Source organism: Babylonia areolata, chromosome 22 (assembly GCF_041734735.1).
Source record: "Babylonia areolata isolate BAREFJ2019XMU chromosome 22, ASM4173473v1, whole genome shotgun sequence".
Classification (NCBI taxonomy): domain Eukaryota; kingdom Metazoa; phylum Mollusca; class Gastropoda; order Neogastropoda; family Buccinidae; genus Babylonia; species Babylonia areolata.
In genome coordinates, this window is record NC_134897.1 from 31,535,447 (window position 1) to 31,557,946 (window position 22,500).

Genomic DNA, 22,500 nt, shown 5'->3' on the forward strand with positions numbered 1-22,500 from the left:
TCAGGGGCAGATGGGCTATTTGCAATAGAAATGAAAGACGATGGTTGATTTTTCAAGAGCAATAAAAAAAAAAGACATTATGGTTTGTTTTTCTTGAGTGGATGGACGATTAGCAATACAATAAAAAAAAAAGAAAAAAAAAAGAAAAAAAAAAGAGAAAAGACTCTGGTTGATTTTTAATGAGTGGATGGGCAATTTGCAATAAAGGAAAAACAACAACAACAACAACACTGTGGTTGATTTTTCAGGGCTGGATGTGCTGTTAGCAATAAAGTTTTTTTTTTTGTTTTTTTTTTAACGAAGAAAAAATATAACTGTAGATGACTTCTCAGGGGTGGATTAGCTGTTAGCAAGAAAAAAAAGAAAAAAAAAAGAAAAAAGAAAACAATTCCACTGTAGTTGGTTTTTCAGGGGCGGATAAACTGTGAGCAGTCAAGGCAAATAACACGCTGTGGATGGTTTTTCAGGGGCGGATAAACTGTGAGCAAATAACACTGTGGATGGTTTTTCAGGGGCGGATAAACTTGTGAGCAGTCAAGGCAAATAACACACTGTGGATGGTTTTTCAGGGGCGGATAAACTGTGAGCAAATAACACACTGTGGTTGTTTTTTCAGGGGCGGATAAACTGTGAGCAAATAACACGCTGTGGATGGTTTTTCAGGGGCGGATAAACTGTGAGCAAATAACACACTGTGGTTGGTTTTTTCAGGGGCGGATAAACTGTGAGCAAATAACACGCTGTGGATGGTTTTTCAGGGGCGGATAAACTATGAGCAAATAACACACTGTGGATTTTTTTTCAGGGGCGGATAAACTGTGAGCAAATAACACACTGTGGATGGTTTTTCAGGGGCGGATAAACTGTGAGCAAATGACACACTGTGGACGGTTTTTCAGGGGCGGATAAACTGTGAGCAAATAACACACTGTGGATGGTTTTTCAGTGGCTGAAGGGTATTTGCAATGAAGACACTGCGATTGACGTTTCCGAGGCGGATGGACGATATGCAGTTCAGGCAAATTTACACATTGAGGTCGACTTTGAGATTTTGCGCCTTTTCAATATTATTATCATTAGTAGTAGTAGTATTTTTTAAATATGTATTTATCTATTATTTATCTATTTATTTATTTATTTAAAAAAAATTAATTCATTATTATTTTTTGTTACTTTTATTTTATTTATTTTATTCCTATTTTAAAAAAAATATTTTAAAAAAATAAATTCTTGTTATTTTTCATTTTATTTATTCATTTATTTTATTTTATTTTTATTTCTTTTTTTTCAAATTTTTGTTATTTTTTATTTTATTTATTTTATTTTATTTTTTTCTCAAGGCCTGACTAAGCCCGTTGGGTTACGCTGCTGGTCAGGCATCTGCTGGGCAGATGTGGTGTAGCGTATATGGATTTGACCGAACGTAGTGACGCCTGCCTTGAGCTGCTGACACTGACACTGACACTGATACTGATACTGAGGTTGACTTTTTCAGGGCCGGATGTACTGTAAGCTATCAAGGCAAATGACACACACACACACACACACACACACTGTGTCCGCTGACTTTTCAGGGGCGTTCTTCATCCCCTACGTGATCATGCTGCTGCTGGTGGGCATGCCCATCTTCTTTCTGGAGCTGTCCCTGGGCCAGTTCTCCTCCTCAGGGCCGGCCACCTGCTGGAGATTCGCTCCCATCTTCACTGGTCAGTCACTAGCTGTCTCTTTCTCCCCGTCATGTGTTGCTCGTTTTGTCTTGTGTGTGTGTGTGTGTGTGTGTGTGTGTGTGTGTGTGTGTGTGTGTGTGTGTGTGTGTGTGTGTGTGTGTGTGTCTGTTAAGTTGTTTGCAGCTGGGGTGTTGTGTGTGTGTGTGTGTGTGTGTGTGTGTGTGTGAAGTTGTTTGGAGCTGGGGAGCTCATATACATACACAGAACAAAACTCATCCATCCACACACGCCCGCACGCACAGACACACACGCACACACACGAACACACGCATGCACACATATGCATACGCGCGCGCGCGCACACGCACGCACATAGAGAGACGTACAAACAGGCAGACACACACTCAACACACACAAGATCACGCCACACAAACACACACCACACATTTTCTCCCTCTCTCTCTCTCTCTCACACACACACACACACACACACACACACACACACACACACACACACACACAAATACACGCACACACACACTTAACAAAGAGACAGACAAGAACCCAGAAACAACAAATCAGTCCCGTTGTATCTCTTTCTCTGTCTGTCTGTCTGTCTGTCTCTCTCTCTCTCTGTCTCTTGGGATCTGCTAGACAATACTGTCATGGAAAAAGTTCATGCTTATGCAATGAAGCGTATAATGAACGTTCCATTACAAGCTTCTAATAAAATGACTTACGGAGAAACAGGTCGTTATCCTTCATACATAAGAACTTACGTTAAATCCGTTAACTCTCTCCATACGAACGGCGAAAGAGACGACGTTAACCGCGTTTCACCCCAATTACCATCATCAAAATATTGCAAGCGGAAGGCTCTTATACTGAAGAGGTGAATGTTGACAAAGAATACCACAGTTCTGACGACGGAAGCTAAAGGTTGGGTCATTCAGACACCCACTGGACATCCGAGGGGTCTGTGTAGAGGAGAAGAGAGGACTGGTCGTACTGAGTGAGTTAAATACTGGTTAAGACATAATAATTTACTAGATTAGCTAGACAGGCATATGAAATGTTAGTATTGCAACACGAAACCGGCAGATATAACTGGGTCTCTCTGGTGAAGAAAGTCCTGATGGAAAATGGTTACGGCATAGTTTGGCTCAGTCAAGAAGTAGGCTATGAAGTACAATTTATTTCTAAATTTAAAGAACGTTTAATATAACAGGTGTTCAATGTGTGCAGGGACAAACAATATTGAGGACGAAATGCATTTTGTTTTTGACTGCCCAGTGAACCAGCTGCACAAAGACGAGATCTTATAGCAATACTCTTCAAATGAACGTGATGAAACAATTATTTCTTTCGCAAAATTCATTTCCGAAGCTAGCGATTTTCGTAGAAAGAATACCAGTATTTTAGTTTTCCCCTCGGCTACCCGTGGAGAGTAGTGTGGATTAAGGGATTAAAGTTTGCTAAAAAGCGTAAGACGAGACAGAGCGTAAACCTGACAAGATGGCGTGGAGAGCCTTGGCCAAAGGAATGATTAAGCGCTTATAGTTTTTAGAGGCGTTTGATTGGCTGAGAGCGGGTGGGCCCGTCTTTTCACTGTTAGCCGCGCGAAATTTGGCCAAGCAGAGCAAACCAATAGGCCTAGTTTGCATCAGTTTGACATGGTAAGTATATTTAACACCAAACATGGAGTATAATACAAACTCCTCCTCTTGGTTTAGCCAGATGGTCGTCTCGAAAGCTACAATGGGGAGGGAGGGGGCGAGGGGGGGGGGAGTGCGTGATGATAAATGTATGTTGGTGTAGATGTGTGTGAATGTATGAGTGGTTGTGCGTCAGCGTGTGCGGGTGTGGATGAGCACATTTTGGTTCATTATTGATTGTTTGCTTTTGGATACGTGTTTCTATTTCAGCCAAACAATTCTGGTCAATGCTTATAGGCACTATGTTTTGTAACCCTCTTGCCAAAAGGGTATCTTTGCCAATGGCAATAAAATCAGTGTCAGTGTCAGTGTCTCTCTCTCTATCTCTGTCTCTCTCTCTCGTCGTGCAGGTATCGGCGCAGGTATGGTGATCGTGTCTGCCTTGGTGTGCATCTACTACAACATGATCATTGGCTGGGGCGTGTACTACCTCTTCGCTTCCTTCACCTCGGACCTCCCGTGGGAGACTTGTAAACCGGAATGGGCGTCTCCCAGTGAGTCGTTAGTGTGCTCCCGCGTGTGTGTGTGTGTGTGTGTGTGTGTGTGTGTGTGTGTGTGTGTGTGTGTCTGTGTGTGTCTGTGTCTGTGTCTGTGTGTATGTACGCGCGTGTGCATGTGAAGGTGTTTTGTGTGTTCGTGTGGGATCAACTTTTATCTTGTTTTTTGTATCATTTTATCTCTCTCATTAGTTTTTATTGCATCTTGTGGTTTCTTTAATTTCGTTTCAGCTGTAAGTACAGTTGCCTGGTTTTCACGTGCTCCTTGTAGTGTGTGTGAGTGAGTGAGTGAGTGAGTGAGTGAGCGAGCGAGTGAGTGAGTGTAGGTGTGTGTGTGTGTGTGTGTGTGTGTGTGTAAGTGTGTGAGTGAGTGAGTGAGCGAGTGAGTGAGTGTATGTATGTGTGTGTGTGTGTGTGTGTGTGTGTGTGTGTGTGTGTGTGTGAGTGAGTGAGTGAGTGAGCGAGTGAGTGAGTGAGTGTGTGTGTGTGTGTGTGAGGTGAGTGAGTGAGTGAGTGTATGTGTGTGTGTGTGTGTGTGTGTGTGTGTGTGTGTGTGTGTGTGTGTGTGTGTGAGGTGAGTGAGTGAGTGAGTGTGTGTATGTATGTATGTATGTGTGTGTGTGTGTGTGTGTGTGTGCGCGTGTGTGTGTGTGTGTGTGTGTGTGTGTGTGCGTGCCTAATTGCGAACGACCCAGTCAAAGCGACCAGCTCAACATGTGTACTGTAAAGATAACATGTCCTACGATAGTCAAAACGTAGTTCTTTTGTTTTTCGAAGACTTTCTCCGATTGGTTGTTCCAGGAAAAAATCGTCTGCTCATTCTTTTCAATTTTTTTGTCGACGTTTGAAATAGCAGGGGGTACCTGAGGGTAAAATTACTGCGAACGGGCAAGTCTAATTGCAAACGAAGGCTTTTGGGTACATGCAAACAATAAAAAAAAAAATTGAAGCATGTCTTTAACTCATTAGACATAACACATTATTGGATCATCGCACCCATACCTACCCTATAAAGTTGTACGCTTAATGTAGTCATAGAATAGAACGAGTCGATCACCCTATTCAAACGAGCTCTCTCTCTCTCTCTTTCTATCTCTCTTTCTCTCCCTCTCTCTTTCTCTCTCTTTCTCTCTTTCTCTCTCTCTTTCTCTCTCTCTCTTTATCTTCCTTTCTTAGTCCCCCCCCCTCTTGCCCCGCCCCCTCCCCTCCACCTCAACAGCCCCCCCCCACCCCCCTACCTTTTTCATTCGAATATACAGAAATGTCGATTTCTAATTAATAATAACAATCATCATTATGACAGAAATGATGATGATCCAAATAATAATGATAATAATGATATCATTTATTTTCAGTCAAATATCATCATCTTAGATGAGTTTCAGTTTCAGTTTCACTTTCTCAAGGAGGCGTCACTGCGTTCGGACAAATCCATACACGCTACACCACATCTGTTGAGCAGATGCCTGACCAGCAGCATAACCCAACGCGCTTAGTCAGGCCTTGAGTGCATGCTTACATCTTAGATGAACAGACTATAAATAAATATAAACGAACTCTCTATTCAAACGAGGCCTTGTTATTCATGAATAACCAATTGTTATCGTAACCGCTTGGGGTTTTTATTTTTTTTAATTTTTTTTAATTTTTTTTTTTTTTCACAGCCTGTCGAGACTTTCTGCCTCTCATGGACAAGATCAACTGTACCGACACATACGGTTGGGATGCCAGCGTTGACGGCGCATGCTACAACAGCACCGCCGGAAAAATGACAGCCCTGTGGAACGCTACCCTGGCCAAGTTAGAGGGTATCAAACGTACTCTTCCCACGGAGGACTATCTAAGGTGTGGAGGGGTGGTGTGTGTGTGTGTGTGTGTGTGTGTGTGTGTGTGTGTGTGTGTGTGTGTGTGTGTGGAGAGAGTGCCTACGTGTGTGTGTGTGTGTGTGTGTGCGTGTGTGTGTGTGTGTGTGTGTGTGTGGAGAGAGTGCCTACGTGTGTGTGTGTGTGTGTGTGTGTGTGTGTGTGTGTGTGGAGAGAGAGAGTGCCTATGTGTGTGTGTGTGTGTGTGTGTGTGTGTGTGTGGAGAGAGAGAGTGCCTATGTGTGTGTGTGTGTGTGTGTGTGTTCGTACGTGCGCGCGCGTGTGTGTGTGTATGTGGGGGTGGGAGTGGGGGGGGGGGAAGTGGGGTGGATGCGGTGTCATGGGGTACCAATTTAAAAAAAAAAAATTTTCTTTATTATCATTAACCCTTTCACCGCCAGTCAATTTAGAGTGTAAAATTCCCTTGTGCTTTTAACACACAGAAAATATGGTGTCTAAGAATAGCTGGGGATTCCCCCCCCCCCCCCCCCCTTGCGATGTGTAGAAAATAATATGGCCTATCCTACCACCGAACATAAAGAGCTGTAGGTTCATGGATAACAGCCTTTCAGTGACGTGGGTCCTCTACCTAGCTGCTGCGTAAATGCGAGTTTGGCAGTGAAAGGGTTAATGCTTATAACTTCAGGAAGAGGTGGTTGGTGCATTTGGTGCTTTGTCAAGGAAACAAAAATCATTGCCTTGCCATGGGTGTGTTCTTCAATATCCCATGGGTATCATTATTCTGCCGTCAGTGTGTGTGTGTGTGTGTGTGTGTGTGTGTGTGTGTGTGTGTGTGTGTGTGTGTGTGTGCGTGTGTGTGGCGAGAGAGTGCCTACGTGTGTGTGTGTGTGTGTGTGTGTGTGTGTGTGTGGAGAGAGAGTGCCTACGTGTGTGTGTGTGTGTGTGTGTGTGTGTGTGTGTGTGTGTGTGTGTGTTCGTACGTGCGCACGCGTGTGTGTGTGTATGTGTCTGTGTACGTGCGTGCATGCATGCGTGTATGCAAGGGAGTTCGAAAACATATCGTGTGATGAAATCAGACATGGAAGGTTAGGATGGAGAGGTGTCAACCCTTTCGTTCAACGGTAGTTTTGTCGTGCGTACATGGAACTGTTCTTATAACAGAACAACAACAAAAATCACCACCACCAGAATGACTCATTCTGCCATGCGCGCGTGTCAGTGTGTGTGTGTGTGTGTGTGTGTGTGTGTGTGTGTGTGTGTGTGTGTGTGTGTGTGTGTGTGTGTGTGTGTGTGTGTGTGTGTGTGTGTGTGTGTGTGTGTGTGTGTGTGAAAGAGAAGGGGAGAGAGAGAGTTCGAAAACTAATCGTTTCCTGTACGTGCGACTCCACGCGTCTTCTGTGTATATAGCAATGATTCTGTGCACTTAGGAACGACGTGCTAGGCATCGGCAAACCGGGTGCGGGATTGGATAACATGGGGCCCGTGAAGTGGGAGCTGGTGCTGTGCTACCTGGCCGGCTGGATCTTCGTCTGCCTCACCTTGTCCAAGGGGGTCAAGTCTTCTGGCAAGGTAGCTAAGCTGAGGCTCTTCACCGTGTGGTGGAACTCGTCCTCTGTGTGTGTTTGTGTTTTGTGTTGTGTGTGTGTGTGTGTGTTGTGTGTGTGTGTGTGTGTGTTGTGTGTGTGTGTGTGTGTGTGTGTTGTGTGTGTGTGTGTGTGTGTGTGTGTGTGTGTGTGTGTGTGTGTGTGTGTGTGTGTGTGTGTGTGTGTGTGTGTTGTGTGTGTGTGTGTGTGTGTTGTGTGTTTGTGTTGTGTGTGTGTGTGTGTGTGTGTGTGTGTGTGTGTGTGTTTGTGTTGTGTGTGTGTGTGTGTGTGTGTGTGTTGTGTGTGTGTGTGTGTGTGTGTGTGTGTTGTGTGTGTGTGTGTGTGTGTGTGTGTGTGTGTGTGTGTGTGTGTGTGTGTGTGTGTGTGTGTGTGTGTTGTGTTGTGTGTGTGTGTGTTGTGTTGTGTGTGTGTGTTTGTGTGTGTGTGCGTGTGTGTGTGTGCGTGTCGTACTGTGTTGCTGTGTCCTTACCCTGCGTTGTGTTTGTGTTGTATTGTGCTCATCTGATGGTTGTATGTAGTGTGTGTGTGTGTGTGTGTGTGTGTGTGTGTGTGTGTGTGTGTGTGTGTGTGTGTGTGTGTGTGTGTGTGTGTGTGTGTGTGTGTGTGTGTGTGCGTGTGTGATTATTGTCTCTGTATCTGTGTTTCTTTCCGTGTAGGCCAATGATTGTCATCACGGTGTGGGTATGGTTTATTGTGTGGGATTGGCAAACGTCCATTTTGAGTGCCATTTCCCGGCGTGCAACGCGACCACTTTGTCTCTGTTCCTGTCCATGTCTTTTCTACCCGTATTACAAATATTTCAGTTTTATTCAACTATCAAAAAGTTTTCTTGTTGTTTTTTTTCTGCGGAATTTTATCCGGGACGATTATCTTGTCACGTTGGATTTATTTTACGTGGTTGAAGTGCTGTTCACTGTTCCACGTTTTATTTTCCTCACGCACCAGAGACTATCATCCATACCACCATGCAAGGTCTAGTATAGGAGGAAGTAGTTAAAGGTACATGTTCTACGCGCGAATTGAACCCAGGACCCTGGCTTGCTAGTTGGGTGCTTTCATTCACAGTCAGGGGCACAGTCTTGGAATGAGCCACCTTCATTTACCACGTTTAATAACCCCTTCGAAGAAGTGTGTGTGTAATACACGCTGCGTTGATCATAGTTTTATTGTTATCCAGGGGAACTTCTTGTCTGTGTGTGTGTGTGTGTGTGTGTGTGTGTGTGTGTGTGTGTGTGTGTGTCCGTGGTAAACTTTAACATTGACATTTTCTCTGCAACTACTTTGTCATTTGACACCAAATTTGGCATAAAAATAGGAAAAATTCAGTTCTTTCCAGTCATCTTGTTTAAAACAATATTGCGCCTCTGGGATGGGCACAAAAAAAATAAAGAATGAAGCCTAATTATATGCAAACTGCATTTACTGTTATATTTATATTTTTTGTATTCTCTAAACTTGGCACTTTGATCTAATATTCTGACCCAACAGCTAGAGCAGTCATTATTATCATTTTTTGTTCAAACAGGAACTTCTTTTGCTAAGCATGGAAGTTTTATTTATTTTGCAAACGTTTTGGTGCAGATAGTAAAGAAGAGAAATTACTCTGTAATGCTAGGGGAGTTAATTTGCTTTAAACTGATCTTTCTCATCTTAAACATTACATTTTGAAATTATACCCAATACATAAAAAGCTTGGAATTTTTTTTTTAAAAGTGTATCACAAGTGTCTTGAAGGCCTTGCCTGTCTTGTTCTACTTTTTTTTTGTTCGTCTTTGATATACATCTATATCTATATATCTGTGTCTGTATGTCTCTGTGTCTGTGTCTGTGTCTGTGTCTATTGTCACATCGTCACAATTTTCAGCATTGTTGTTTCACAACTGTTGCAATCAAAAGGTTAATTCAGAAACTGGGATGCGAGTGTGTGTATGAGAGATAGCGAGAGAGAGAGAGAGAGAGAGAGAGAGAGAGAGAGAGAGAGAGAGAGAGAGAGAGAGAGAGAGAACAAACGGACGAAATTTTATTTTTCCAGGGTATAAGCATAATGACAAGAATGCTTTTTTTTTTCACCCAGCCCTTGTGGTACAAAATTAAATAAATATTTTTTTTTTTTAAAGAAGAAAGAAACGCGCAAGAATAAATAGAGAAAATTCATATCAGAAAAGAGGAAGAGAGAGAGAGGGGGGCGGGACGAGAGAGGAGAGAGTAAAGAAGAAAAGATGAAATGAGAGAGAGAGACCGACAGACAGAAGGACGGACCGACAGACAGACTGATAAATCGACAGACAGACACACACACACACACACACACACACATACACACACACACACACACACACACACACACACACACACACACACACACACACACATCTCATCACCCACTTACACACACACACACACACACACACACAAACACACGCACACCCGTAACTAACTCGTCTCCTTCCATTCTTTGTATTTTGTGACATGTCCTTCATAGGAAGGTATCCATCGTTACAACACAATGATGTCAGCGTGTTGATACACGCGTGCTTTTATGTAGGTGACATTGTGCTTGGCGCATCATGTTCGTTATTGTAAATTACCATGTTGAAATGTGGAAGTGATATTTTCTTAAATGAATAGAATTATTAATCCTCTCTCTCTCGCTCTGTCTCTCTGTCTCTCCGAGTCTCCCTCTCCCTCTGTCTGTCTGTCTGTCTCTCTCGTTCACCTGTAACATTTTTATTCTCATACTATTTTATATGCTGAATTATGCTTCCTTTGGCAATGAGCACCCCCTCCCCCCGCCCCGGCCCCAGTTATTGCTATGTGAATTTTTTATTAGACATACTGTTTTATATTCACAGTAGTATAGTATTTGTTAACATAGACAATGTATGCTTATGTGTGTGTAAGTGTAAGTGTGCGTGAGAGAGAGAGAGAGAGAGAGAGAGAGAGAGAGAGAGAGAGAGAGAGAGAGAGAGAGAGAGAGAGAGAAGGTGGGGGAGAAAAAAAACCCCACAACTTTTCGTGACTTGTGTGCATGTCGCACACGACCAACGTGTCCTTTGTCTTCAGACTGCATTGTCCTTGTCTGTGTCTTGTCCCAGGTGGTGTACGTGACTGCCACCTTCCCCTACCTCGTGCTCATCATTCTGCTGATCCGTGGGGTCCTCCTGGATGGCTATTACAAGGGCATCGACTTCTACATCAGTCCCGACCTCAGCATCCTCAAGAATGCCAAGGTACAGGGTTTGTTTGTTTGTTTTTTGTTTGAAAAGCAAACCAAAACTTTCTGTTTATTTCCTATCCATGACAAACACAGTGAATACCAGTCTACTTCATTGGCATCAGGTTATCTTCATGTCTCGTAGAATGTGATGTGTTTTGTAAGGCCAGGTGTGACGTGACCCTCGATCACAGAACACCATAATTCCTCATTTTCCATCTACATCTAGTGATAGGTTGGAATGCAGTTTACCGTAAAACTCTTTTCCCCCAAGTTTAGACATTATGAGACATAGACTTTATGTGGTATTGTCTGTGGGATCCAACAGGCGTCACAAAATCAGACGATTGCCCATGTTATCTTTTCTTTCCCCCCCTGATGCATAATATCTAAGGATAACCATGCAGCACAAAAGTCTAAATTGTTGTAAAGGAAAATGTGTGAGGCGTAGAGAAGAGAAATATTATTCTTCATAGAACAAGGGCGCATAATTCGAACCATTGAAACCTTTGCTGTTTTCGCGAGCAGCAGTAGTCTGCATTTTGTGCCTTCATTTTATGAAGAGTAACAGTACTTCATGTCTTGCTAAACAAATTCAAATACAGTGCAGTAGTTTATTATTTTAATGTGGTTACATTTAAGAAAAATATAGATCGGTCAGGTAACCTGTTCTATGATACAAAAACAAAGTAAAGTCCTAGTCTCAAAGAATATAACAGGCTTCGTTGGTATATTTCTCTTGTGGAAAGCGCAGTATATTTTGATTTAAAAAAAAATTATTGTCTGAATAATGTTCAGCCGAAATACTATATCATTTCAGGTAACATTAGTGACGAAGAATTGAGTGTGATAGGTAAGAATATTACAATATTGTTGCACGGTTGGTGAAATTGGTAAGACTCAGTGGGTAACGTTAAAAGTCATAGGACTCTATCTTATTTTAGGAACAAAATGGCGACGAAGATTTGAGTCTGTGATATTAGAAACTCTAAAAAGGATTTTTAATCTTTTTTTTTTTAGAGGCCTAATATATTTGATTACTATGGATTGAAAGAATCGGTGTATGTATTTTTTATTCCAAAACAGGTTGCATTGATTTGAGCACTCCAGACATGCAAAGAAGTCTTCAATGATTTGTTGAAAACGATAATAAAGGAATATATAGATTAGCGTCCTGTAAACAGAAAAAAACAAAAACAAAAAACAAAACAAAACAAACAACAACAAAAAAAAACCCCAAAAAACCAAAACAACAAAAAACCAGGATGTGTTTCACTGTAAAAACAACAACAACAAAACAAATGAAAATGTTGATGAGTAGATTTTTCTGTTGCACTTATCGATTGGTATAATCGTATCTAGGAGAATGATGAAAAGAAGTGATGTGAAATGCGTGCTGTAAGAGGAAAGAAATGGATACATACGATCATGGTACATAGAAATACGAACTGGGGTGAAGCATTAACAAGTACGGGGGCAGAATAATTTTAATTCACTGTTGCCTGATGCTTGTCGTGACCCAGGTGTGGAAGGAGGCAGCCAATCAGATCTTCTTCTCCTTGTCGGCGTCCTGGGGAGGGCTCATCGCCTTGTCCAGTTATAATAAGTTCCACAATGATGTGTTCAGGTTTGTTGTTGTTGTTATTGTTGTTCTTCTTCTTCTCCTCTCTCTCTCTCTCTCTCTATCTCTCTCTCTCTGTCACTATCTCTCTCTCTCTGTGTCACTCTCTCTCTCTCTGTCACTCTCTCTCTCTCTCTCTCTGTGTCACATCTCTCTCCCTCTCCCTCTCTGTCACTATCTCTCTCTCTGTGTCGCGCTCTCTCTCTCTCTCTGTCACTATCTCTGTCTCTCTGTGTCACTATATATATCTCTCTCTGTCACTATCTCTCTCTCTCCATCTCTCTCTCCCACTCTCTCTCTCTGTCACTATCTCTCTCTCTCTGTCTCTCTCTCTCTCTCTCTCTCACTCTCTCTATCTCTCTTTCTTTCTCTTAAAAAACTTGTACAAGGCATCGCATTTCAGATCTCTTGCAGCTTAATGATTTTTTTTCAGTGACTGTGTTTGTTTGTGTATTGTAGTACCCCTTCATGAGGGGCAATGGCCTGTATATGAATAAAACATCCGCATCCGCATCTTTCTTTCTCTCTCTCTCTCTCAATATCTTGTATTCTCTCTCTCCTTCAGCTATGTAATGTTGTGTAAATTCCGATTTATTGTTCATGTATCCACGATTTTTATAATGTATATGCGGTTTTGGTATGATGATGTGTGTTGGGTTGTTCCCCCTCCCCCCGGCCCCCTCGCCCCCTCCCCCGTTTCGGGTGCTCGATAAAAAAAAAAACAATAGCAATATCTTTCTTACTCCCGTTATCCCCAGAAAGAAAAAAATATAATAAAGGTTATTCAGTCGTTCAGTTCTGTTTCTGGGATGTGTTGCAGGGATGCAGTGCTGGTGTCTGTGGGAAACTGCCTGACGAGCGTGTTCGCAGGATTTGTTATCTTCTCTTACCTCGGCTTCCTGGCCACTGAACTGAACGAGCCGGTGGGCGACGTGGCCAGCGGAGGTTATAAGGACTACTCGTTTCTGCCCCTGTCTCTGTCTGTGCCTCTGTCTGTCCCTGTCTCTGTCTGTGCTTCTGTCTGTCCCTGTCTCTGTCTGTCTTTGTCTATGTCTGTCCCTGTCTCTGTTCCTGTCTGTTCCTGTCTCTCTGTCTGTCCCTGTCTGTTCCTGTCTCTTTGTCTGTCCCTGTCTCTGTTCCTGTCTTTGTCTGTCCCCGTCTCTGTTCCTGCCTCTGTCTGTGTTTGTCTGTCTCTGTTCTTGCCTTCGTCTGTCTTTGTCTGTCCCTGTCTGTTCATGTCTCTCTGTCTGTCCCTGTCTCTGTTCCTGTCCTTGTCTGTCCAGCTCTGTCCCTGTCTCTCTCTGTTCATGTCTCTGTCTGTCCCTGTCCCTGTCTGTTCATGTCTCTCTGTCTGTCCCTGTCTCTGTCTGTGTCTGTTCCTGGCTCTGTCTGGCTGTGCCTATGTCTGTCCCTGTCTCTGTTCCTGTCTGTTCATGTCTCTCTGTCTGTCCCTGTCTGTTCCTGTCTCTCTGTCTGTCCCTGTCTCTGTTCCTGTCTTTGTCTGTCCAGCTCTGTCCCTGTCTCTCTCTGTTCATGTCTCTCTGTCTGTCCCTGTCCCTGTCTCTCTCTGTTCATGTGTCTCTGTCTGACCCTGTCTCTGTCTGTGTCTGTTCCTGGCTCTGTCTGGCTGTGCCTATGTCTGTCCCTGTCTCTGTCCATGTCTGTTCATGTCTCTCTGCCTGTCCCTGTCTCTGTTCCTGTCATTGTCTGTCCAGCTCTGTCCCTGCCTCTCTCTGTCCCTGACTGTCTCTGTCCATGTCTGTTCATGTCTCTCTGCCTGTCCCTGTCTCTGTTCCTGTCCTTGTCTGTCCAGCTCTGTCCCTGCCTCTCTCTGTCCCTGACTGTCTCTGTTCCTGTCTGTTCATGTCTCTCTGTCTGTCCCTCTGTCCCTGCCTCTCTCTGTCCCTGACTGTCTGTTCCTGTCTGTTCATGTCTCTCTGTCTGTTCCTGCCTCTCTCTGTCCCTGCCTCTCTCTGTCCCTGACTGTCTCTGTCCATGTCTGTTCATGTCTCTCTGCCTGTCCCTGTCTCTGTTCCTGTCCTTGTCTGTCCAGCTCTGTCCCTGCCTCTCTCTGTCCCTGACTGTCTGTTCCTGTCTGTTCATGTCTCTCTGTCTGTCCCTGCCTCTCTCTGTCCCTGCCTCTGTCTGTCCCTGACTGTCTCTGTTCCTGTCTCTAACGTAGCCGTAGATAGTTTGATATTGTGCAAGGCTATAAACAACTTCTGTCTTTATTCCATTTCTTTTGTCTCCAAAAATTCTATCATCATCCCATCTTTCAGTCATTCTTTCTTTTTTTTTTCTTCTTTCTTTCCCGCCCGTTCGTTCGTTTACTCTCACCCGTTTATTCATTCATTCATTCATTCATTCACCCATTCATTTGTTCAGTATTTGTTGCTGATTATCAGGGTACCCTGGTGCAAGGACTGGTTTGTTGAATTGATTGGCTCGGCAGGGTCATGAGCTGATTCATTCACGCATTTGCTGATTCGTTTATCTGTTGTTGTTGTTGTTTTTGTTTTTTTTTGTTTGTTTTTGTTGGTTTGTGTGTGTGTGTGTGTGTGTGTGTGTGTGTGTGTGTATGCGCGCGCGCGCCTAGAGTTGACTTAATCAAGATTTTGCGCCTTTTAAATATTATTATTAGTAGTAGTAGCATTTTTTATGTATTTATCTTTTTTTAAATTTTTATTTTTAACTTTATTTTATTTATTTTATTTTATTTTTATTTTTATTTATTTTTTTTATTGATTAATTTTCTCAAGGCCTGACTAAGTGCGTTGGGTTACGCTGCTGGTCAGGCATCTGCTTGGCAGATGTGGTGTAGCGTATATGGATTTGACCGAACGCAGTGACGCCTCCTTGAGCTACTGATACTGATACTGTTTGTTTATTGACTGGCTCGCTGGTGGGCTGGCTGGTTGATCGGTGAATGGATGGATGGATGGATGGATAGATGGATTGATTGATCGATTGATTGGTTGGTTGGTTGATTGATTGATTGATGGATGGATAGATGGATTGATTGATTGGTTAGTTGGTTGGTTGGTTGGTTGGTTGGTTGGTTGATTGATGGATTGATTGATCGATCGATTGGTTGGTTGGCTGATTGATTGATATGTTGATTGATTGATTGATTGATTGATTGATTGATGCAGGCACCACTTTGGCGTTCGTGGTGTACCCGTTTGCTGTGACGAAGATGCCCGTGTCGACGCTGTGGGCCATCCTGTTCTTCATCATGTTGATCACCCTGGGTGTGGACAGTCAGGTGGGCTGAGAGGCTAGTCTTTCGTGGCTGGGGGTTACCTCGTGTCTTAAGTTGCTTAGAGGTGTGTGGGATTGGGGATGGGGTGAGGCTGTGTGCCTTCCATTTTCATTCCGTGGGCACTAGTCCTTTCAATCTATGAAGCAGGTTTCCATGGGGAAAGTATGTTTGATTATTTTGCCATCTGATTTAAAGAAACACAGTCAGTTGTTTATATGATACCGGATTATGAAAGTGAATGGTTTTATACAATGCTGTCGGTGTGAATATGTATGTACTTGTTCTTTCATTAGCTACGCAGTCAGCTGTTTATATAACACCGGATTATTAAAGCGAATAGTTTATACAGTGCTGTCGGTGTGAATATATATATATGTAATTGTTCTTTCATTAACTTTTCAGCTTAGATTGGTTAAAATGGTGACATTTGCTTCTTCTTTCCATCCTCAAAAGAAGAAATCGTCAGTCTCTGCTGGAGGAAGCAGAGTTTGATGGACTGGGATCTTTTGTGTCACAGGTTGAAGGACTAGACTTTAGGATATTGTACTTGTATTTGTTTGTATTTGTATTTCTTTTTATCACAACAGATTTCTCTGTGTGAAATTCGGGCTGCTCTCCCCATGGAGAGCGCGTCGCTACACTACAGCGCTACCCATTTTTTCGTTGTTTTTTTTTTTTTCCTGCGTGCAGTTTTATTTGTTTGTTTTTTCCTATCGAGGTGGATTTTTCTACAGAATTTTGCCAGGAACAACCCTTTTGTTGCCGTGGGTTCTTTTACGTGCGCTAAGTGCATGCTGCACACGGGACCTCGGTTTATCGTCTCATCCGAATGAATTGCGCTGTTTGCAATTTCTAACATGCCTGATTGTGGGTACATTTGTGATGAATTATGCGCTGTCGAGATGTTTCTGGTAGAAGCGCAAGATTCTGATGGGCCGGATTGTTGGGTCTCTTAGTCTTTTTGTTGAGGGAAGAGATTTTAGTGGGGTGGAATATTTTGAGACTCCCTAGATTCTGTGCGTTATGTTCGCATGTCTGTGGATGTCTGTCTTGTTTGTTTGTCTGTTTCTTTCCTTCTGTTTCTCTTTGTCTGTGGTGTTCTCTCTCTCTCTCTCTCTCTCTCTCTCTCTCTCTCTCTTTCTTAAATTTTGTTCATATTTTACTATGCATTTTACTAACACCATGCTTGTGCCTGTATGCCGTGTGTGTGTGTGTGTGTGTGTGTGTGTGCGTGCGTGCGTGCGTGCGTGCGTGCGTGCGCGCGCGCGCCCGCGTGTGTGTGTGTGTGTGTGTGTGTGTGTGTGTGTGTGTGTTGTTCTTGTTGTTCTTGTTGTTGGGTTTTTTAAATATTTTTTTCTCCTCTGTTATGTATCTCTCCTAACACAGTTGTTTCATTTTATTTAGTATTGTGTAGTGTAGACCCTATTCAGGGCGGGGACTGGATGTAAAAATGCAAAGCAGTGCTTATCTATTATCCTCGAAATAAAGAATTTGTCTTGTCTTGTCTTGTCTTGTCTTGTCTTGTCTTGTCTCTCTCTGTGGCTTCAGTTTGCCCGTTCGTCGTGCAAATTGTTATTTTGTTGTTGTTGTTGTTGTTGTTGTTGTTGCTTCCTGTTTTAAGCTTTCGTCTGTTGCAGTTCGTGTTAGTGGAAACAGTGACCACATCCTTTATGGAAGTGGTCAGTCATGCAATTTGTCATTTTTGTTGTTGTTTACTGTTTAAAGCTTTCGTCTGTTGCAGTTCGTGCTGGTGGAAACAGTGACCACATCCTTTATGGAAGTGGTCAGTCCTGCAATTTGTCATTTTTGTTGTTGTCTACTGCTTAAAGCTTTTGTCTGTTGCAGTTCGTGCTGGTGGAGACAGTGACCACATCCTTTATGGACGTGTTTCCCAAGACACGCAAGTTCAAGTTCTGTGTCGTCATGGGTTTCTGCTTTGTCTTTTTCTTGCTCGGTCTGACTCTTACCACGGAGGTACGTGTGTGTTGGGGGGGGGGGGGGGGGGGGGATACGTCAGTGTGTGTCTTTTTTCTGTCTTTTGGGGTTTACCTCAGTGTGTGTGTGGTTTTTTTTCTGTGTCTTTTGGGGATACCTCAGTGTGTATCCCCAGTGTGTGTCTTTTTTCTCTGTTTTTTTTGGATACCTCAATATGTCTTCTTTTTCTGTGTCTTTTGGGGATACCTCAGTGTGTGTCTTTTTTCTGTGTCTTTTGGGAATACCTCAGTGTGTGTCTTTTTTCTGTGTCTTTTGGGGATACCTCAGTGTGTGTGTTTTTTTCTGTGTCTTTTGGAGATACCTCAGTGTGTGTCTTCTTTTTCTGTGTCTTTTGGGGATACCTCAGTGTGTGTGTTTTTTTCTGTGTCTTTTGGGGATACCTCAGTGTGTGTCTTTTTTCTGCATCTTTTGGGGATACCTCAGTGTGTATCTTTTTTTCTGTGTCTTTTGGGGATACCTCAGTGTGTGTCGTTTTCTGTGTCTTTTGGGGATACTTCAATGTGTGTCTTTTTCTGTGTCTTTTGGGGATACCTCAATATGTCTTCTTTTTCTGTGTCTTTTGGGGATACCTCAGTGTCTTTTTTCTGCGTCTTTTGGGGATACCTCAATGTGTGTCTTTTTTTCTGTGTCTTTTGGGGATACCTCAGTGTGTGTCTTTTTTCTGTGTCTTTTGGGGATACCTCAGTGTGTGTCTTTTTTCTGCGTCTTTTGGGGATACCTCAGTGTGTGTGTTTTTTTCTGTGTCTTTTGGGGATACCTCAGTGTCTTTTTTTCTGCGTCTTTTGGGGATACCTCAATGTGTGTCTTTTTTTTCTGTGTCTTTTGGGGATACCTCAGTGTGTGTCTTTTTTTCTGTGTCTTTTGGAGATACCTCAGTGTGTGTCTTCTTTTTCTGTGTCTTTTGGGGATACCTCAGTGTCTTTTTTCTGTGTCTTTTGGGGATACCTCAGTGTCTTTTTTCTGTGTCTTTTGGGGATACCTCAGTGTGTGTCTTTTTTCTGCGTCTTTTGGGGATACCTCAGTGTGTGTCTTTTTTTCTGTGTCTTTTGGGGATACCTCAGTGTGTGTCGTTTTCTGTGTCTTTTGGGGATACTTCAATGTGTGTCTTTTTCTGTGTCCTTTGGGGATACTTCAATATGTCTTCTTTTTCTGTGTCTTTTGGGGATACCTCAGTGTCTTTTTTCTGCGTCTTTTCGGGATACCTCAGTGTGTGTCATTTTTTCTGTGTCTTTTGTGGATTACTGTTTGCTTTTTGTGTCTGGTGCAGTTCTGTTGTTGTGAGTCTTTGGTACCACAGTTCTTTATTGACTGTGTTTCAAGAATACCAGTTCCGTTTCTGTGTCGTTTGGGTATCCCTGCTTGTGTTCTTTTTTCTTGTCGTTGGACTCTTCCAGGAGTGTCTTTTTCGTGTTTTTGGGGATACTCAGTGTGTGTCTTTTTCTGTGTCTTTTGGGGATACCTCAGTGTGTGTTTGTGCTTTGGTTACTATGTGTGTCTTTTTGGGGTCTCTGTGTGATGCCCGGTGTGTGTCTTTTTTTCTGTGTCTTTTGGGGATACTCAGATGTTTCTTTTTTTGTGTCTTTTGGGATACCTCAGTGTGTGTCTTTTTCTGTGTCTTTTGGGGATACCTCGTGTGTGTGTCTTTTTTCTGTGTCTTTTGGGGATACCTCAGTGTGTGTCTTTTTTCTGTGTCTTTTGGGGATACCTCAGTGTGTCTTTTTCTGTGTCTTTGGGGATACCTCAGTGTGTGTCTTTTTTGTGTGTCTTTTGGGGATACCTCAGTGTGTGTCTTTTTCTGTGTCTTTGGGGGATACCTCAGTGTGCGTCTTTTTTTCTGTGTCTTTTGGGGATACCTCAATGTGTCTTTTTTCTGTGTCTTTTGGGAATACCTCAGTGTGTGTCTTTTTCTGTGTCTTTTGGGGATACCTCGGTGTGTGTGTCTTTTTTCTGTGTCTTTTGGGGATACCTCAGTGTGTGTCTTTTTCTGTGTCTTTTGGGGATACCTCAGTGTGTGTCGTTTTCTGCGTCTTTTGGGGATACCTCAGTGTGTGTCTTTTTTCTGTGTCTTTTGGGGATACCTCAGTCTGTGTCTTTTTCTGTGTCTTTGGGGGATACCTCAGTGTGTGTCTTTTTTTCTGTGTCTTTGGGGGATACCTCAAGTGTGTCTTTTTCTGTGTCTTTTGGGGATACCTCAATGTGTCTTTTTTCTGTGTCTTTTGGGAATACCTCAGTGTGTGTCTTTTTTGTGTCTTTTGGGGATACCTCGGTGTGTGTGTCTTTTTTCTGTGTCTTTTGGGGATACCTCAGTGTGTGTCTTTTTCTGTGTCTTTTGGGGATACCTCAGTGTGTGTCTTTTTCTGTGTCTTTTGGGGATACCTCAATGTGTGTCTTTTTTCTGTGTCTTTTGGGGATACCTCAGTGTGTGTCTTTTTCTGTGTCTTTTGGGGATACCTCAATGTGTGTCTTTTTCTGTGTCTTTGGGGGATACTTCAATGTGTGTCTTTTTCTGTGTCTTTGGGGGATACCTCAATGTGTGTGTTTTTCTGTGTCTTTTGGGGATACCTCAGTGTGTCTTTTTCTGTGTCTTTTGGGGATACCTCAGTGTGTGTCTTTTTCTGTGTCTTTTGGGGATACCTCAATGTGTGTCTGTTTTCTGTGTCTTTTGGGGATGCCTCTGTGTGTGTCTTCTTTTTCTGTCTTTTGGGGATACCTCAATATGTCTTCTTTTTCTGTGTCTTTTGGGGATACCTCAGTGTCTTTTTTCTGCGTCTTTTGGGGATACCTCAGTGTGTGTCTTTTTTTCTGTGTCTTTTGGGGATACCTCAGTGTGTGTCGTTTTCTGTGTCTTTTGGGGATACCTCAGTGTGTGTCGTTTTCTGTCTTTTGGGGATACCTCAGTGTGTGTCTTTTTCTGTGTCTTTTGGGGATACCTCAATATGTCTTCTTTTTCTGTGTCTTTTGGGGATACCTCAGTGTCTTTTTTCTGCGTCTTTTGGGGATACCTCAGTGTGTGTCTTTTTCTGTGTCTTTTGGGGATACCTCAATGTGTGTCTTTTTCTGTGTCTTTTGGGGATACCTCAATGTGTGTCTTTTTCTGTGTCTTTGGGGGATACCTCCAATTTGTGTGTTTTTCTGTGTCTTTTGGGGATACCTCAGTGTGTGTCTTTTTGTGTCTTTTGGGGATACCTCAATGTGTGTCTTTTTTCTGTGTCTTTTGGGGATACCTCAGTGTGTGTCTTTTTCTGTGTCTTTTGGGGATACCTCAATGTGTGTCTTTTTTCTGTGGTTTTCTGTGTGTCTGTTTCTCTCTCTCTGTCTCTCTCCTTTCACACACACACACACATGCACACACACACGCAGAGATATGCACGCACGAACACACACACACACACACACACACACATACACACACACACACACATACACCTTTCCTTCCTTCCCCCTTGTTCAAAATTCTCTTTCCTTCCCCCTTGTTCAAAATTCTCTTTCCTTCCCCCTTGTTCAGAATTCTCTTTCCTTCCTCCCCCTTGTTCAGAATTCTCTTTCCTTCCCCCTTGTTCAGAATTCTCTTTCCTTCCTCCCCCTTGTTCAGAATTCTCTTTCCTTTCGGCTTGTTCAGAATTGTCTTTCCTTCCCCTTTGTTCAGAATTCTCTTTCCTTCCCCCTTGTTCAAAATTCTCTTTCCTTCCCCCTTGTTCAAAATTCTCTTTCCTTCCTTCCCCCTTGTTCAAAATTCTCTTTCCTTCCTTCCCCCTTGTTCAGAATTCTCTTTCCTTCCCCCTTGTTCATAATTCTCTTTCCTTCCCCCTTGTTCAAAATTCTCTTTCCTTTCCCCTTGTTCAAAATTCTCTTTCCTTTCCCCTTGTTCAAAATTCTCTTTCCTTCCCCCTTGTTCAGAATTCTCTTTCCTTCCTTCCCCCTTGTTCAGAATTCTCTTTCCTTCCCCCTTGTTCATAATTCTCTTTCCTTCCTTCCCCCTTGTTCTACATTCTCTTTCCTTCCCCCTTGTTCAAATTCTCTTTCCTTCCCCCTTGTTCTACATTCTCTTTCCTTCCCCCTTGTTCAAAATTCTCTTTCCCTCCCCCTTGTTCTACATTCTCTTTCCTTCCCCCTTGTTCACAATTCTCTTTTTCTTTCCCCTTGTTCAAAATTCTCTTTCCTTCCTTCCCCCTTGTTCAAAATTCTCTTTCCTTCCTTCCCCCTTGTTCAGATTCTCTCCTCTTCCCCCTCTCCCCCCTTGTTCTACATTCTCTTTCCTTCCCCCTTGTTCAAATTCTCTTTCCTTCCCCCTTGTTCTACATTCTCTTTCCTTCCCCCTTGTTCAAAATTCTCTTTCCCTCCCCCTTGTTCTACATTCTCTTTCCTTCCCCCTTGTTCACAATTCTCTTTTCTTTCCCCTTGTTCAAAATTCTCTTTCCTTCCTTCCCCCTTGTTCAAAATTCTCTTTCCTTCCTTCCCCCTTGTTCAGAATTCTCTTTCCTTCCTTCCCCCTTTGTTCAGAATTCTCTTTCCTTCCCCCTTGTTAAGAATTCTCTTTCCTTTCGCCTCTCACCTTGTCTTCCCCCCCTTCAACACCAGCTCATCCTTTAACCTCCCCCCCCCCTCCAACACCCCAACATCCTCTTCCCTTCTCTCCTTCCCTCCGCCGCTCCCTCTACCGTCTTGTCATCTTTCCCGTTAACCGTGGTTATTTAGTGTGGGTTGGAAGTTTATCACTGATCAGATATCTGTACTTGTTTGTTTTGTAAACCTCGATTGGCATGTTTAAACAGTTTACCTGTTGTGTCAGTAAAATCATTTGTCCATACTGTCGTACATGAACGTGTGTCGACTGTTATGATAATGGCGTCAAATGGATACAGGTAGTAACGAAATGTTAACAGATGCAGTGACCGTCGTTTCCACGTTACCTGTATCATTATTGAACGTGTTACAGAAATGTTCTGGAATCTTTTAATGAAGCAGAAGAATCTCATTTCCCACCTTGCTGTCAATGACACTCGCCCGTCGCCTTTTGTTTCCCACCCACCCTCACTGTGTTGTGCTCCAAGACCGATGTGCATTGAATTACCGCCATGTAGGCAGCCATACACCGTTTTCGA

The 22,500-nt window shown here is 43.0% G+C and overlaps 1 protein-coding gene across 2 annotated transcripts in view; it reads left to right on the top strand.

The window, feature by feature from the left end:
- The window catches only part of LOC143296878 (sodium- and chloride-dependent neutral and basic amino acid transporter B(0+)-like), a 77,260-nt gene that overhangs the window by 43,589 nt on the left and 11,171 nt on the right, over positions 1 to 22,500 (top strand). For both annotated transcript variants that reach the window (XM_076608856.1, XM_076608857.1), the window contains 9 exons: positions 1,575 to 1,706; positions 3,733 to 3,876; positions 5,544 to 5,724; positions 7,130 to 7,271; positions 10,402 to 10,536; positions 12,044 to 12,147; positions 12,962 to 13,086; positions 15,294 to 15,406; positions 17,249 to 17,377. In XM_076608856.1, coding sequence (XP_076464971.1) covers positions 1,575 to 1,706; positions 3,733 to 3,876; positions 5,544 to 5,724; positions 7,130 to 7,271; positions 10,402 to 10,536; positions 12,044 to 12,147; positions 12,962 to 13,086; positions 15,294 to 15,406; positions 17,249 to 17,377 — 1,205 coding nt within the window. The remainder of the gene's footprint in view (positions 1 to 1,574; positions 1,707 to 3,732; positions 3,877 to 5,543; positions 5,725 to 7,129; positions 7,272 to 10,401; positions 10,537 to 12,043; positions 12,148 to 12,961; positions 13,087 to 15,293; positions 15,407 to 17,248; positions 17,378 to 22,500) is intronic.